Consider the following 15,452-nt stretch of genomic DNA (forward strand, 5'->3'; position numbering starts at 1 on the left):
CAAGACCTTTATTTGTTTCTTTGTTCTATTGGCATCGTGCAATTAAATAAATTAATAAATTAATAAATCACTGGGGTTTTAAAATCACTTTTAAATATTAAAATAGGTATCTAAAAGTATGCAACAATATATTTTAAATTCAAAAATGGCACGAATTTATGCAGCAATGCGACTATATTTTAATCATACCATACTTTTAGGCGCACTTAAAAGCGATTTCAAGTCCCTAATAAGTTCACTTTATTTTCTTAATTCTGTATAATATTTACCTAGGATTGCAGTGCTCTTTAAAAATTAAATCTCTTTATTACATTATTTTTATATAATCTTTTTATTTTGATTTTTTTTTCCAGAGGGACAAGGCATTTTCTACCCTTTCCCCCATTCCCTTTAACTATTAACCAACCTAAATTATGGTCAACTAAAAAAATGAGTTTACAAGGTTCCGGAACAAGTGGCTCGTAAGCAGGGTTAATCTCTCCATCTTGTTGCCACTTACCACTTAGCCGGGCCTAACCAACTCATAAATCTACCCCAACCACCGAGAAGTGGACACTGTCCACGAGCACACCTTCTAAATTACCCATTCCCTAGAAAAACGGAAAACCCAGCAGAGGCATATTTAATTTTTTTTTATTTTTTTTAGACCAAGTCCAAGTTCTGGCGCCGACATGCGTGCTTTATTGGCCATAATCTCGGAGAGGAGCAGCACGGGGCACTTAGCACTCCTTAAGTTTTACAACTTCACGCTCAATCAGACGCTGCCAACGGCTGCAAGCCATAAAAAGTAACACCCCGAACTTCAAACTTTAACCCCAGACAGAGTCGAATGCGGAAGGATTTTTTTATGTATCTTTAAGGTAGCGTAAAAACTTGGGTTGGGCTTAGCTTATTTTTTTTGGTCTATTGTTGCGGTTGTCCTAAACCCAGAAAGTAAATAAATACTCCCGGGTATTCAGCTGGCCCGGATCCCCTTTGTTTATCGTTGGGGCTGCTGAACACCTTTTATCCTTAAAATTTAGGCATATCAACGATGGCAGAAGATATGGTTTATTTTTATTTTATTCCTTTTATTCCTTAACCCAAAATGCAATAAAAGAATTTACATAATAAAGGTCAAATTCAGAAATAGGTACTTACAATTGTAAATTGCATAAAATTTGTTATGATTTTTTATTGCTTAAAAAGTTTTTAGTTTTCCGCTATTAAATCATCAAACCATCCCTTTCCCATAATATAAACTTTTATTCATTTTTTATTTCTTAGGAGATTTCCTTTTCGCTATTATATAAATTATACAAAATTTAAGCATATTTTTACGTCAAATGTGAAGTTTAGATTAAAGTTAGAGGAACTTAAAAAAAACGTAGAAATATAAATTTATAATATAGTTAAGATAATATAAAGTTTTATTGCTCAAAAGGTTTATCTTTAAATTTTTTAAATATATATAGAATTTTTTGATTAAATGTAAAAGAATATTATTAAAATTATATTATTTTAAACATACTTAACCCAAAAGTTACCCATTATATCACAATTATTATACGAAATTTTTCTTTTCAGGGAATTCATCGAGTGACCTAACTTACCTTCCATTTTTCTGTTTTTGTTTTCGTTCTTTGGTGGTTAACTATTCTCTGTTTTTTAGGACTGACCCCTCTCATGTTTCCCATGGCAATGCTTTTACACAAATTATTTTATTTTGCGTTGGCAGAAAAGAAATAATAAATTATGGCAACGGAAATCAAAAGGCCACTTCAGCGACCAAGTGTGGCGACCAGAGAAGAGACATATTTTGCTACCCATTCTATTGGATATGGATATACACCCCGGATATATAGTTGCCATGGCCGGAGGGAAGGGGGGTTTTCCGAGGCTATAATAAAGCATAACGAGCTTGGGTGTCAAGTGGGCGGCGGGTGGGCAGGTTGCTACTCACTTGAGATTGTTGCCACCTTAACAACAACAACAACAACTTGGCCCGGTTGTTTGCTTTGTTTTATGGCTAATTTTAGACAATTTATGAAGTGTTGGTTATGCTTGATAAGAGCCTCTAGCGGAAGCAACAACAACACGAACAACAAACAATAACAAACTGCGGAACAATTCATGCAAATGAGCTGCGCTTAAAGTCCTCGCCTTGGCACATTACGCATACGCCCCGTAATGCGCGACAAATGATAAAGCCGCGTAAGCCGCTCCCTGAGTTTATATATATGAATGTATATGCAAGCAGCTACCCTTCAAGGGGGCATAAAGTTATCACGGCTGACATATGAAGTTGTTAATTTTCAACAACAACAAAGCTCTGGAGCACCAGAGTTCAAGATGAAAAAGCGGAAAACATAACAAATGTCTTTTCACAAGAGTTGTTGACAAGAGTGGCTGACATCTTCATCTGAATATATGTATGTATTTTTTTGAGGGTTCCCTAATGTTCCCATGTGGGAAGCAGGAAAATAAACTTGATAACTTGAGAGTGGTAATTAAAAATTATCTCCCGGAAATCCGAGTGCATATTAGGGTAATAAATATATGAGCACAATGAAAGGAAGCCTAATTTATGACTAATGCATTGAAATATAAAATAATAATTATTATATAATTAGCTAAGTAAATCACTAAAAAAGGTGTCTAAAAGTATGCTTTAATTTATTTTGATAAATGTAGATTCAAAAACCAAAAAATAACAACAGATAAAGCCGTCAATAAGGCATGATTTTCCTTTGACTTTTAATTATAATTAAAAATAACCAAAATACAATACGAATAATGATTAAAAGGCCACTGCGGAAATCAAATTCTCGGAAAAGCGAGCAAAATGCCAAATGAATGAAAATTAAAATCGGTAATGCAATTTCCAGCACAACCACATTTCAAATTAGCCACAGCTCGACATTTACTGTTTACATTATTAAAAGTAATCAAATATTATTTTCCCCCCTCTTTGCATTATGGTCAAAATAGAGTTGGACGATGGATGGTTGAAAGCGAGACGGTTTAATTATTCAAATGAAATTCTAAATAAATTGATAGGCAGCACTGTTGGCAAGTGTTGTGTGTTTTCGGTTTTTCGCCACTGGAGTGGCGAGAGTTTTGTTTGCCCAACCATTGAACATTTTCAAAACTTTATTTGTCTGGCTGGCTGGCATTTTGTGGCATTTTCTGTGGTCCTTTAGGAATTTGTGCCCCCGAAAATTCCTAAAAAAAAAAGAAAAAGAACAAGCATTAATGTGGCAACCACTTTAAGCTGGAAATCCGCTTACAGCAAAGGGACTGGACCGAAAAAAGTCAACGAATGCCATCAACTTGTAATACATATTTTTTATGGTCTTTTAATAGAGTCATAAAAGTGCATTGTTTTGATCCCCAGTCAGTCTGGAGAATGTTTTGAATTATGTGGTATTTTATTAATGGCCCACTGACATGATAAGATGGAGATGTCTATTGATTTATGGAGGTAAGTCGTCCTGTAAGCTGCATCCCCATTCTCCACGCCATCATGCATTCGCATAGTTGGAAATCCAATTAAAAGTATTTTCGCCAAACAGCTATTCAGCTTGATGAACTATTTCCTCCGGCTGGAAATCAAGCAGCTCGAGATATTTCAAAGAATGCACTGAAAAACGGTTTTTTAAATTACCATTATTTCATGTATTTCAATATAATCATTAGGTTTGTTGAATCTAATGTGAAATAAATCAATAAATATAAAATAAATAAGTATAACAACAATTTAAAAAATATGTAGGTAAATTTTGCAATGGACTATTAAACTTATCATTTATTTATTATTAAATAAAAACTTTTAGATCGATTTAGTAAGGATTTAACTTATAATTTTCAATCTAAATAATTTCGCTTTCAATTTATAGAAAAATCTTTTTTAAGTCAATGAAAATACTAGAAATATTTTCAGTGAAAATCCTTTTTTCTGCGAATAAATACTAAAAACTGCCCTCGTAACAAGTTATTCAAGACCAATCGATGCAGCTTTCCACTTAAATTTATTCCGTTCCCCCGACTTAAATGTAGCATTTGGTTCATTGAACCGCAATGTAAACCTTTCGGTTTTTGAGTAGGAAGAAATCTCGGTGATGGATGATGGATGATTCACTATCCCGGTTCCAATTCCGATCCCGACGTGGGTCACTCCAACACGCGCCAAAGTTTGGTCAACTTTATAAATGCCGTACCCCCATTTTCCGTATTTCCCATTTTCCATTTCCCGTACTCCCCATTTTATTCCCATTTGGTTTTGCCCTCTACTTAAGCACGCGCTGGCAAGTAAAATGTTTCAGCAACTTTCAACTTTGACATAATGCAAATTATTTGATTTCATTTTATTATTTGTTTATCTCAGAGAGAGCGACTCGCCCATCTGCCTGCCTGCAAGTTTGGTAAGTGTTTAATTTGGTAAAGTCGAGGGAATGGAGGGGAATGGGGAATGAGGACCTGCCATACATTTTAATAGCCACGGCACATAAGCCACTTTGCTTTCTGTGTGGGGATGGAACAGTCCTGGCCATGTCAAACCACAAAACAATTTAAGTTACAAACATTGGAAACTTTTCTATTTGTCGCAGCAACAAATTCGCAACAGCCAAAAGTTTTTGTGGGTGGGGAAATGAGGGGAAGTCCCAAACTTTTCAGCTATTTTTTTCATTACGATTTCTCTTCTTTTTTTAGGGCAACATCCTGGAATTCTCTACTTCACTACTCGTCGACGACTGGTCATTGCTCATACGCCCCGTGGGCGAGACTCGTGTCTGTCAATTGCTGCCGGCACACGGTGCGTATGATTGACATCGCCCCTCGCAGCAAACAACGAATTCAATGATTAGCTCACTTGAGCGCACCGCTCATCCATTGGCTCCACTTATATTATGTTGCTTCATTTAATATGTTTGGACGTTGATTAATTGTCTGTTTATGTTTCTTGTGCTTTTCAACTTGGCAGAACAGATGTTTTTCACCAGTTTTTGCAAAGAATTAAAAAATGAGTTTTCTTATTTCAAGGCGCGAATTCTTATGTTTTATTACTTAAGAATTTGCGGAATTATTACTTAAGAATTCGCTGCTTCTGTATGAAATCAAGAAATTACTCTTAAATTTTAAGACGCGAATTCTTAATTTTTTTGTTACTTAAGAATTTGCGGCTTCTGTAAGAAATCAAGAAGTAACTTTTATAATTTCAAAACGCGAATTCTTAAGTTTTATTACTTTACAATTACCGGAATTGTTACTTAAGAATTCCAGTTATGAAATAGGAACTTAATTTTGTATCATAGAACTTCATTAAAAAACCTCCGCCTTTCCTCTTGAAGTTTAAGATTAAATTTATTAATTAATTTTAAATCAGTTATATTTATAATGTATACATATATAATTTTTACAGTTCGTAAAGCTAGCTCGAAAATGTTTTTTTTTCTTTTCCACTATCCGTAAATTTTTTTCACCACTTTTACCATATTTTGGATTTGGTTTATTTCGGTATTTTTCTAAAGTTTTTCGCTCTGTTGACAATTCTCAAAATGTAAATTTCTGAATACAAGGTTTATATGGGAATTGGTTGTGGTTTATGTCTGGCGGTCTTAAAATATCATACAACTTAGGTTCTATAAGCGGTAAAAGGGTTTAAAGGATTTAACAACAATTGTAGCTAACACTTTAATCATATAACGAAAGTTAACTAAAAGGGGGGAAAAAGGGCCGAAGCTAGAACAAAATGGGTTTATTTCACTCGAAAATTTTCAAATCCTCCATTTTGGCAGGGCAACAGAGTCTAAACCGAGATATATTAGCAGCAGGAGCAGCTCCACGACGGAAAAAACACACAGATATTTGTAACACCATCGCGTGGCTTTATTCTCCTCCTTGTCGGGTTTAATTAAAAATCTTTAAGGGAAAGAGAATTTAAAATAGATTAATTTGATATTTTTATGGAGTCTTATTTAAAGTAAACTGCACTAAAACAACTTTTAAGTTAAGTGATAAATATGAATGGTTTAATTGACTTGAATTTAATTAAAATAATTTGAATAAAAACAAAAGAAACGCTTTCTTCAAAGAATTTCCAAAAAAAAACCAAAATAACATTAGAAAACATAAAAGAAATTTTGTATGTTTTTAATTATGATTGGCGATTTATAAAAAAGCTTACAATATTAATTGTTTAATGGAATTTATTTAAATATTAAAGAACAAATTTTCTTCAAAGAAATTTTTATAAAATAACAAAAATTACTTTCTAGAATTTTCCAATAGTTTAAGTTTCTATTTCTGACGCAAAAAATGCTATCAGTATGATTTATACTTAAAAATCGAATGGTTAAATAAAGAACATGACTAAAACTCATCATAAAACCCCTTAAAATCCCCCATATCGCACCTGATCTCGTTACAGAAGCTCAGCCAACTCCTGCTCCTGGGCCAGCTGCTCCCGTTCCCGCTCGCGATCCCGCTCCTGCAGCTCCTTGAGCTCCCGGTCCGCCCGCTGCTGCTCCTCCTCCTCCTCCTTCTGCTGCTGCTGCTGTTGCTGCTGCTGCTTCTTGCGGTGCTCGTAGTTAACCAGCCGCTGACCCACCAGATACTTGTCCACCTTGATGGACAAATACAGCTTCTTCAGCTGCTTGATCTGGAACAGAACGAAGCAGATGCTGCCGACGACAATGAAGCTCACGGGATAAACGAGACGAGCGATGACATGCCGGGCATAGGCGTCGGCCAGGAAAATGGGGAACACCATGTGCGCGAGAACGTAGGGAGCGGCCAGAGCCAGGCCAAATGTGGTAACCACCGGCACGGCCAAGTCGCGCATCACAAACTTCAAGTCGAAATCACGCAAGCCATCCATATAGGCGCGTTCCAGTGCTCGTTTCAAATGCCAATCGGGACCCATTAAGGTTAAGGCGATGGCTATTTTACTGTAGAGGACTCCAAGTGCCCAATCCTGCCATAGGAAATGTATGGGTGTCTTGCGCAAGGGAACGCGCAGCGGTATGACCACCACCAGTTCGAGCAGCAGCCCAAACAGCAAAGGAACGAGGACAAAAATTCCAAGCAGCGTTAAAACTGGTAGGGCATATTGCAAAGCCACTCGTGCCCAGTGTTTTAGTTTGCTAACTATAGCAGCTCTTCCCTGTGGCAACAGGGTAACCACCACGGCCACTCCACGGCAGACAATCCAGCACAGATAGCCGCCAATCTCGGCGGTGTAGAGCTCATGCGAGCGCAGCAGTCGCTCGTTCTTTCTGATTCCCTCCGCATCCAAAGGTGCTAGATTAACAGCTGCTCCAACTGCTCCTCCTGCTGCTGCTGCAGCCGCTTTATCACCAGGAGTGCCGGTCCAGAGCATCATCAGGCGACGGCCAATGTAAACGGGCACGGTGAGTGTTAACATAGCAGCACAAACGATGGAGAAGCACATGAGGGAGAGGAGGGCGCACAAACGAATGGCGAAGAGCGAGGGTTTGTCGTAGGGTTGGAAACCCACGGGGGCATCGCGCTGCATAATTGCCTGATGGGCGGCGGCCAAGTTACGAGGAGCAGGAGCCGGTTCCACAGGCGGTGGTGGAGGCGGTGGCGGCGGTGGTGGTGCGGCAGCCTCGCCTTCTTGATTTTCAGCAGCATTTTCCACTCCCTCTTCCCCTGCAGCGGGATTTTCAGGCTCCGGTTCGGGTGCAGGTAGCAAATAGCTGCGAATTCCCAGCAACCAAGCCACCGCAGTGCACCAAATGCGCAGTAAACCCTTCAGCCAGATGCGCGTTTGGGTTTGCTCAAAGAAGCCAGGTAAAACGATCTAAAAGAAGAAATCTAATTACTAAAAATATACAATAAAAAGAAAGATAAACCCACCTGTAGCAGCAACAACTGCAGACTCAAATCATTAACCTCCGCATCGCCACTCAAAGCGTAGGGCAAAAAATTAGGCCAGGCCACTTGAAGAATTCTAATGGGCAGCCAGAGCATCAAGAAGACGGCAAAGCCAAAGATCATGGCCGAGGCGACCAAGCGACGAATGTGCCGCACAATTGGCACATGAATCATCTCCTGAATGGGGCTAAAATCGGGATCGTTGACATTGCGGAATATCCAGAGGACGCCAGGCCGCAAAACCTCTCTTAGCAGCGAGATAAAAGCAGCAAAGTAGTAAACATAGACCATGCCAAACATCCAGTGGACAAATAAAGAGGTTCCCGGCGCCGCCTTGAAGCTCGCCTTGCGATCCTTTAAGCTGGCATCCAGCAGGGGCAGCGAACAGATGTCCAACCACCAGCCGCAAATCAGGGGCAGCACTCCAATCTCCACCACCGAAAGCAGCGAAACCTTCACCACAATGTAGCACAATCCAATGAACCAGCAAACCCGGCGCAATCTGAACACTCTGGCGAAGAAGTGCAGCACCACGAGGGTCAATCCAATGCAGCAGTATCCAAATAGAGTGGTTATGAGGCCATGAAAGTGCAGGAGAGGCTTCTCCGGCTGCAAAAGGTCCATGGAACTCAGGATAAAGTTGCCCACGCAATACGGGCAAAAGGCAAAGGTAAAAATGAACATGGTGTTCAGCGAGATGATCCAGAAGACGTGCTCCAGGAACACCAGCGAGCCATCTAAACCCAGGAGTCGCTCCCAGGTGAGCTCCTCGGCGGCGCGATCCCATTCCATGGGATTCCAGTTCTGTTCATCGGCATCCGCATCCACAGCCGGAGCCGCTGGAGCTGCAGGAGCGGCGGCATCTTGTCCAGCTTCGTTATCCGCTGCTGCTGGTGGAGCCTCATTATCCATGGGCACATCCTGTGGCGCATTATCCGCATTATTGTTGTCATCCTGGGGTTGCGGAGGAGCTGCTTCCGCTGCAGGGGGAGCAGGATTAGCCGCTGCCGCCTGGAGAGGAGCATCTTCCCGCTCCAACCAGTCCGGACCGCCGCCATGGAGGATCTGCTCGCGTAGCCAGACTAAACCAATGAAGGATAGCAGCGTGCAGGTGACCACAAAGCAGCCGCGAAAGGCATCTGCTGCGAGGTTCTCCATGGAGAAGATATCAAAGGGTAGCGTGAGGATCATGTCGAAGGAGCTGGCCCGAAAGAGGTACCTATAGGTTCTATAGGCGGATAGAGGGACCACTCCAAACCAGGCCATTCCTACCAAAGAGTAGTGAAGCCAACAGCGGGCGCCCTCCAAAACGGCGGACATGAGGCCCACGAGGACATCCTTCAGCGGCAGGACACGCGGCATATCCGGGGCATAGATGGGCTGGAAACTGAAGCGATAGCCGCACAGCTCGCAGTATTCCTTGTGCGAGTAGCGCATCCATTGCATCAGGCAATCCTGGTGGATGTACTTGATCGATCCCGTGCAGATGCACGGGTAAAATAGAGGCCTGTCCGGCTGCGCCTCGCAGCGGCACACGCGGCATATGTCGCCCTGCGACAGGTCGTCCATTCTCCTGGATTCTTGAATCTCCTGGGAGTCCTTGAATCCTTAAATCCTCTTTTCTTCCACCTTCAATTCAAAGTTCCCTCTGCCATTTGCGCAATTTCGCTAATTGGCCCGAGGTTTCTCGGCCGCCTCAGCCGCTTCGCCCCGCTTTTCAACTACGCTAATTGTTATGCCCGGAAATTACGCACCGTTGAGCGGGATTAACACTTGAATTTTAACCGAGAACTTTATTATTACGACAAAACAAAAATATGCAGCTCACTTCACACAAAAAAAAAGTGGCCTGGCGCCAGTGCGTGCACACCACGTAAGTGCTGGGAAGCGGAGATGCCACCCAGGTTGTGACAGCACGGGAACGGTCAATAAATTTATTAAAAATAAATTTACTAATTAATTGTATAAACGTATATTTGGCAGCACGATCTTTTGTGTGTTGACCAGTGAAGAGTGCAAAGAGCGTAGTTGTAAGGTTTTTTAACATGGTTTGCCATAATTCCTTCTTCAATTATTAAAAATATAAAACCATCATGAAGAAATGTGTTAGAATTACTTAACAGTATTACTAATTCCGAATATTTTTATATTTTTGAAATTTCAGTACTCTGGAAGCATGAATACGGACTCAAATACCAAAGAAACTAAGTAATAAACTTCAATAGATTATTTAAACATATTTTTAGACAATTAATTATTTTAAAGACTTTAAATATTTAATTACATATTTTTTACTGCCAAATAAAAGTAACAGTGACTCAAGTAGCAGTTCCCTAACAGTGTGTCCACACCTAAAATGGCATTCCAGTCATACCTCGATCTGGCAACTCTATCCAGTGTTGTTGTTGTGATTCTCTTGTCATTATTTTGCAATCAATTCTAGAAATAATTTGCACTCGAGAAAAACTCCAAAAATAAGCGATGCAGCGACAGATGATAAATATCCTGGGACAGACGACGCGTCGTTTGGTCAGTGGGCAGTCCGTGCGCCCATTGTCAGTTTCCTCGCGGCGCCAGGAGATCTTCAAAGTGCAAAGTGCCGAGGATTTCGACAAGAAAGTGAAGAACAGCCAGCAGCCCGTGATTGTGGACTTTTTTGCAACGTAATTTGGGTTTATTTATGATAGTATATATCCCTTATTAATTGTTTTATTATTTTACAATAGATGGTGCAATCCCTGCAAGCTGCTGACCCCCCGAATCGAGGGAATTGTGGGCGAACAGGCGGGCAACATTAAATTGGCCAAAGTGGACATAGATGAGCACAGCGAATTGGCTTTGGATTACGATGTGGCCGCCGTTCCCGTCCTCGTCGTCCTGCAAAATGGCAAGGAGGTGCAGCGGATGGTGGGCCTCCAGGATGAGGACAAAATCCGCGCCTGGGTGGCCGCCGCTGTAAAGCAGGCCAAGTAATCCCAGAAATTACCCCCCAAAAAAACAAAATATAAAGCCAAGCTTTAAGTTACAATTCGGACTTTCGAAATAAATGTTTATTTACCCGTTGAAACAACAAAGTAGCTAAGATTACCGACTAAAAACTAAATGGAAAACCAGCCCGGAGTGCCGGGTCGCTTCTTATTCCTGTCCAGAAATCTGCGGAATCCCTCTTTCGATTCATCCAGCGACTTTTCCTCCTTTTCCTGCCTTTCAGCCTTTTCCGCAAAGAAGTCGGGAAACACAAACTTCTCTTCACGGGGCTGGAATATAAAGATATTTATAAGACATCACACATTATAATAGAACTTTGCCCAAAAACCCCATACCAATGTTACATAAGCTAGCTTCACATCGTCTTTCTTGGTGATATATCCATAGGCCTGATCCTTCTTGGTCTCTCCCAGGGCAATTCGGGTGCGCACATCCACCACCGGCAGTTTGTAGATCTTCTCTAGGTAGCTACGCACATCGTATTTGGTCATTTCCATTGAAACCGAAAAGGTAACCACATTTGGGGGCTGTTCCTCCGCCGGGCGAACCAGCTTCATCCAGAAGTTGGGCAGGAAAACGCGCAGCTGCGGATTACCGCGCTGATAGATGGGATACCACCTCGTGGACATCGTATCTTAGGAACTCTTATTTTTATTCAAGTTTTTAGAAATTAAATTAATTGTTGTGCGTTCACGGAATGCACTAAAAAAGGCCAGAGGTTTCGGGGAGGCACATGGTCGGTGAAAAAGGGGATTGGGGGTGTTGAAAGGCCCCAGAGGAAAAATGGTATTTATGTGTTAAAAGAAGCATTTATGAGCAATTAAATGACAAAAATACTTTCTAAAAATGGCAAAAATATATGTTATTTTAAATTGTAGGGGTAATTTCTCATTATCAATAACCAATAAATTCATTTTAAAATTTTCAATGAAATATATTTTAAATTTATATTTATAAACCCCTTTAAAAACTTTCCTTCTCCACCCCTGTCAAACCACGTGGGTTGTCCAACACTGTGGCAAAACAGCTGATTCCTCAAATCACAACAACTTTTAAATGTGATCCGGCTGAAATTGCTTGTAAATCCCACTCTAAAATGGTTAAAATAAAGAAGAAGGAAGCCAAAAAGGAGGCCAAAAAGAAGCCTTTGACCCGCAAGGAGCAGCGAAAGCAAAAGACAGAGCTCAAAAAGCAGAATAAACGTCTCTATCACGCCGGCAAAACTAACGGTTCACAGCGCGTGGCGGCGGCGGCAGAGGCGTTGGCAGCGCAGTCACAGCAGGGGCAGAACAAGAAAAAGAAGAAAAAGGGCAAAAAACCTGCGAAAAATATTATTGTAAATCCCGATGAAATTCCCAAGGAGCAACTTTTATCGGGGGAAGTGGCCAGCGATGATGACGAGTCCATCGATTCGGATTTCAGTGATCCCGAGGTGGATGCCCTGCTGCCCAAGAGGCTGAAAGTGGAGGTTTACCAACCTCTGCAAGGGAAAAAGGAGGGGAAAATCCAAGGAGGAGCCATCCAAAGGCCAAAGGATGAGGAGGCTGCCAGGAGAAAGGAACTCCGCCAGCAGCGGGAACTGGAGTCCAAGTCCAAGAAGCAGCGATTGAAGCAGTTGCGCCTGGAGAACGAGGAGGAGGATCGCGAGATCAACAAGCTGGAGAAGAAACTGAAGCTCAATAAATCCAAGGATAAGAATCGTTTGGTCAGGAAAATGTTCAACGATGGCTTGGATTACCTGCTGGACTTTGTCCTCGACGACGACGAGGAGAAGGCCAAGTGGGAGGAGAAGCAGGAGCGCAAGAAGCAACTGAAGGAGCAGCAGGCGAGGGAGGAGGCGGGCATGTGGAGCGATGAGGAGGAGGAGGAGCACCAGGATGACTTCCCGGAGGAGGATAGTGGCTCGGAGGAGGGTTTGGATGATGAGGAACTTAGTGGAGACGAAGAACAAAGCGAGGAGGAGTCGGAAGAGGAGGAGAAGGCACCTAAAGGTATGTAAATACACCTTATAATCAAGTAACTTTTATGAGTGATTCCTTATAAAACGTATCGAGATTTTCTTCACGGCCTCAAAAAGTTATCTAATTTTTATGGCACTTTCACACCATTTATAAAAATGTTTAACAAAAAATCCATTTGACAGAAGCCAAGATATGGCGATGCTATTTTTTTGTTTAATTAATTTATAATTTTAAATTACGTGTGGTAAAAAATAAATAAAAATACCCAAAAATTATTACTTTTGCCAAGCTTCCAGATAAAAATAACACCCATAATGGTTTCAGTGCAAAATATAGTCCAAACTTAAAAAAAAATATTTTATTCGCGGTTTTCTGCAAATCAACTTTTTTAATCTTTATAAAAAAATAGTATAAGTTTCTAATAGAAACTTTCTATACATAATTCTTGTTGGCTCCTGAAAGTTTCGTCCTGGGAATTATTATTACTTTCTACTCTATTACTTTCTGCATAATTTAATAAAATAATAAAACAAAGAATCACTCTTATATTAACCCATCTTCCAACCTCTTTTCCAGTCAAAGAAGACATCTACGGACGCAAACGCGATGCCGAGGGCAACATCCTGCCCGATCCTTTAGAGCAGGAAGCCTCTGCGGCTGGCCAAAAGTACATACCTCCCCACCAGCGAGCTCTTTTGGCCGCCAGTGCGGGTTCCAGTGAAAAGCAGGCCGAGATTCTGGCCCGCCTGCTCAAGCAATGCAAAGGTCTGCTCAATCGCTTGTCCGAGGCGAATCTGCACAAGATTGCCGCTGGCATAGAGGCGCTCTACATGAAGAATTCCCGGTTTAACATGAATGAAACGTTGACGAAGTTACTTCAGGAAGCTTTGCTGGGCAGCACACGAACCAACGAGCGAATGGTGCAGGAGCACATGGTTTTATTAGCCTATTTGCATGCCCAAATAGGCAGCGAGATTGGTGCACATTTCCTACAGACTTTCATAGAGCTTTTCGATGGTTATGTGAAAGATATTCTGAACCTCGAAGTGGAGGATAAGCAGCTGAATAACTTAGTCCTTGTCCTCTGCTACATGTACCTCTTCAAGATCTACGAATTGAGTTTGCTAATGGAACTGATAGGCAGGCTAGCCGATCAGCTTTGCGAGAAGAGCGTGGAGTGTCTTCTACTGATCTTCCAATCAATTGGTTTCCGCCTGCGCAAGGATGATCCCCTCGCTTTCAAGACCATGATGAATAGAGTTCAATCCCAAATTGCCTCTGCTCCTTTGGAACTGAAAGAGAATCCCCGCCTGCGTTTCATGGTGGATATACTAAATGCTGTGAAGAACAACAACATGCAAAAGCTGCCCCAATATGATCCTGAATTAGCAGAGAATCTGCGAAAGCGTTTAAAGGCCATGCTGAAAAACGATCGCTATGTGGTTACGCTAAACATAACCCTCGAGGATCTTTTGCGCGCGGATAAAGTGGGCAAATGGTGGATCGTTGGCTCCGCCTGGACGGGAAATCTCGACGAAATGGGTTCAGCCAAGCAAACAAAGGATAAGAACTCCAAATCGAAGTCAGAAAATGGAGGCTTTGCCGATCAGCTACTCGAGTTGGCCCGAAAGCAGCAGATGAACACGGCCGAAAGGAGAAATATCTTCTGCATTATCATGAGTGCCGCCGATTATGTAGATGCCTTCGAGAAGATCCTGCACTTGGCTCTCAAAGATCAGCGGGCGGTGGCCTATGTGATCATCCATTGCGCACTGAACGAGAAGCGTGCGAATCCCTATTACGCTCACTTGGCCCTCAAATTCTGTCAGTTTAACAGAAAGTATCAGCTGGCCTTTCAGTTCGCCAGTTGGGATAGGATTAACGATATCGAAAAGCTAACCAGGCCGCAAATTCGCAACTTGGCCAGCTTCCTGCAACAAGTTATCCTTGCCGCTGGTTTGCAGCTTTCTGTATTAAAAGTGGTGGACTTTATGCAGCTGGACAAGCTGAGTTTCTACTTCATGAAGGAGGTGATGGTTCGGTTGCTTCTGTCGCCCGACGAGCGGGAAGTCTATCAGACCTTCGAACGGGTGGCTAAGAACACCAAGTTGCAGCAGTTTAAGCAGAGCATTCGGCTCTTCCTGCAGCACTTCCTCCTGCAGGGCGACCAACTGCAGAAGCTGAAGCTCAAGGAGGAGGAGCAACAGCTGCTGCAGCAGCGCGTGGATCACCTGGACAAGCTGCTCGCCTATGTGGATCTGTAGATATAGGTAGTTTATAAAATAAACTTGTACTTTAAGAGTAAAATATACTTTTTGTATGTTGAAAATGTGGTTTTAAAATCAGTTAAAATTGCTTTTACAAAAGAAATCTTATAAATTGAAGGTAAATCGTTAGAAATATAAATTAGGTATGTTAAAAAAGTGCTTAGATTATTTTAGATTATTTTAACAACAGAAAACTTATAAATTGAAGGTAAATCGTTAGAAATATATATTTTGTATGTTGAAAAAGTGCTTTTAAAATCAGTTAAAATTATTTTTACAACAGGATACCTATAAATTGAACCTATATCGTTAGAAATTTATAAATTATGGACTTAAAATCAATGAAAGAATTAAAAAA

The 15,452-nt window shown here is 41.3% G+C and overlaps 4 protein-coding genes across 4 annotated transcripts; 2 read left to right on the forward strand and 2 right to left on the reverse strand.

The window, feature by feature from the left end:
- Positions 1-5,317: 5,317 nt before the first annotated feature.
- Positions 5,318-9,756, reverse strand: LOC108067259 (E3 ubiquitin-protein ligase MARCHF6). The gene is made up of 3 exons (XM_017156215.3): positions 7,861-9,756; positions 6,395-7,804; positions 5,318-5,901 (listed from the first exon to the last, which is right to left on the reverse strand). Exons 1-2 carry the CDS (start codon positions 9,445-9,447, stop codon positions 6,404-6,406), a joined length of 2,988 nt encoding a protein of 995 aa, XP_017011704.2. The 5' UTR covers positions 9,448-9,756; the 3' UTR covers positions 5,318-5,901; positions 6,395-6,403.
- Positions 9,757-10,270: 514 nt separating this feature from the next.
- Positions 10,271-10,952, forward strand: LOC108067201 (thioredoxin C-1). Its single transcript, XM_017156119.3, has 2 exons — positions 10,271-10,541; positions 10,605-10,952. The coding sequence occupies exons 1-2, from the start codon at positions 10,360-10,362 to the stop codon at positions 10,849-10,851; spliced, it is 429 nt and encodes a 142-aa protein (XP_017011608.2). The 5' UTR covers positions 10,271-10,359; the 3' UTR covers positions 10,852-10,952.
- On the reverse strand, positions 10,895-11,574 carry mRpL23 (mitochondrial ribosomal protein L23). The gene is made up of 2 exons (XM_017156118.3): positions 11,202-11,574; positions 10,895-11,135 (listed from the first exon to the last, which is right to left on the reverse strand). Exons 1-2 carry the CDS (start codon positions 11,493-11,495, stop codon positions 10,977-10,979), a joined length of 453 nt encoding a protein of 150 aa, XP_017011607.1. The 5' UTR covers positions 11,496-11,574; the 3' UTR covers positions 10,895-10,976.
- Positions 11,575-11,879: 305 nt separating this feature from the next.
- On the forward strand, positions 11,880-15,156 carry LOC108067270 (nucleolar MIF4G domain-containing protein 1 homolog). The gene is made up of 2 exons (XM_017156229.3): positions 11,880-12,857; positions 13,404-15,156. The coding sequence occupies exons 1-2, from the start codon at positions 11,963-11,965 to the stop codon at positions 15,089-15,091; spliced, it is 2,583 nt and encodes an 860-aa protein (XP_017011718.2). The 5' UTR covers positions 11,880-11,962; the 3' UTR covers positions 15,092-15,156.
- The last annotated feature ends 296 nt before the right edge of the window (positions 15,157-15,452 follow it).

This window comes from Drosophila takahashii, chromosome 3L (assembly GCF_030179915.1).
Source record: "Drosophila takahashii strain IR98-3 E-12201 chromosome 3L, DtakHiC1v2, whole genome shotgun sequence".
Taxonomy (NCBI): Eukaryota; Metazoa; Arthropoda; class Insecta; order Diptera; family Drosophilidae; genus Drosophila; species Drosophila takahashii.

Coding starts and splice junctions, on each gene's coding strand:
- LOC108067201 (XM_017156119.3), top strand. CDS start 10,360: ATGCAGCGACAGATGATAAATATCCTGGGACAGACGACGCGTCGTTTG. Junction 10,542..10,604: donor ATTGTGGACTTTTTTGCAAC/GTAATTTGGGTT, acceptor ATTTTACAATAG/ATGGTGCAATCCCTGCAAGC.
- mRpL23 (XM_017156118.3), bottom strand. CDS start 11,495: ATGTCCACGAGGTGGTATCCCATCTATCAGCGCGGTAATCCGCAGCTG. Junction 11,136..11,201: donor AGCTAGCTTATGTAACATTG/GTATGGGGTTTT, acceptor TTTATATTCCAG/CCCCGTGAAGAGAAGTTTGT.
- LOC108067270 (XM_017156229.3), top strand. CDS start 11,963: ATGGTTAAAATAAAGAAGAAGGAAGCCAAAAAGGAGGCCAAAAAGAAG. Junction 12,858..13,403: donor GGAGGAGAAGGCACCTAAAG/GTATGTAAATAC, acceptor CCTCTTTTCCAG/TCAAAGAAGACATCTACGGA.
- LOC108067259 (XM_017156215.3), bottom strand. CDS start 9,447: ATGGACGACCTGTCGCAGGGCGACATATGCCGCGTGTGCCGCTGCGAG. Junction 7,805..7,860: donor TGCAGTTGTTGCTGCTACAG/GTGGGTTTATCT, acceptor TTCTTCTTTTAG/ATCGTTTTACCTGGCTTCTT.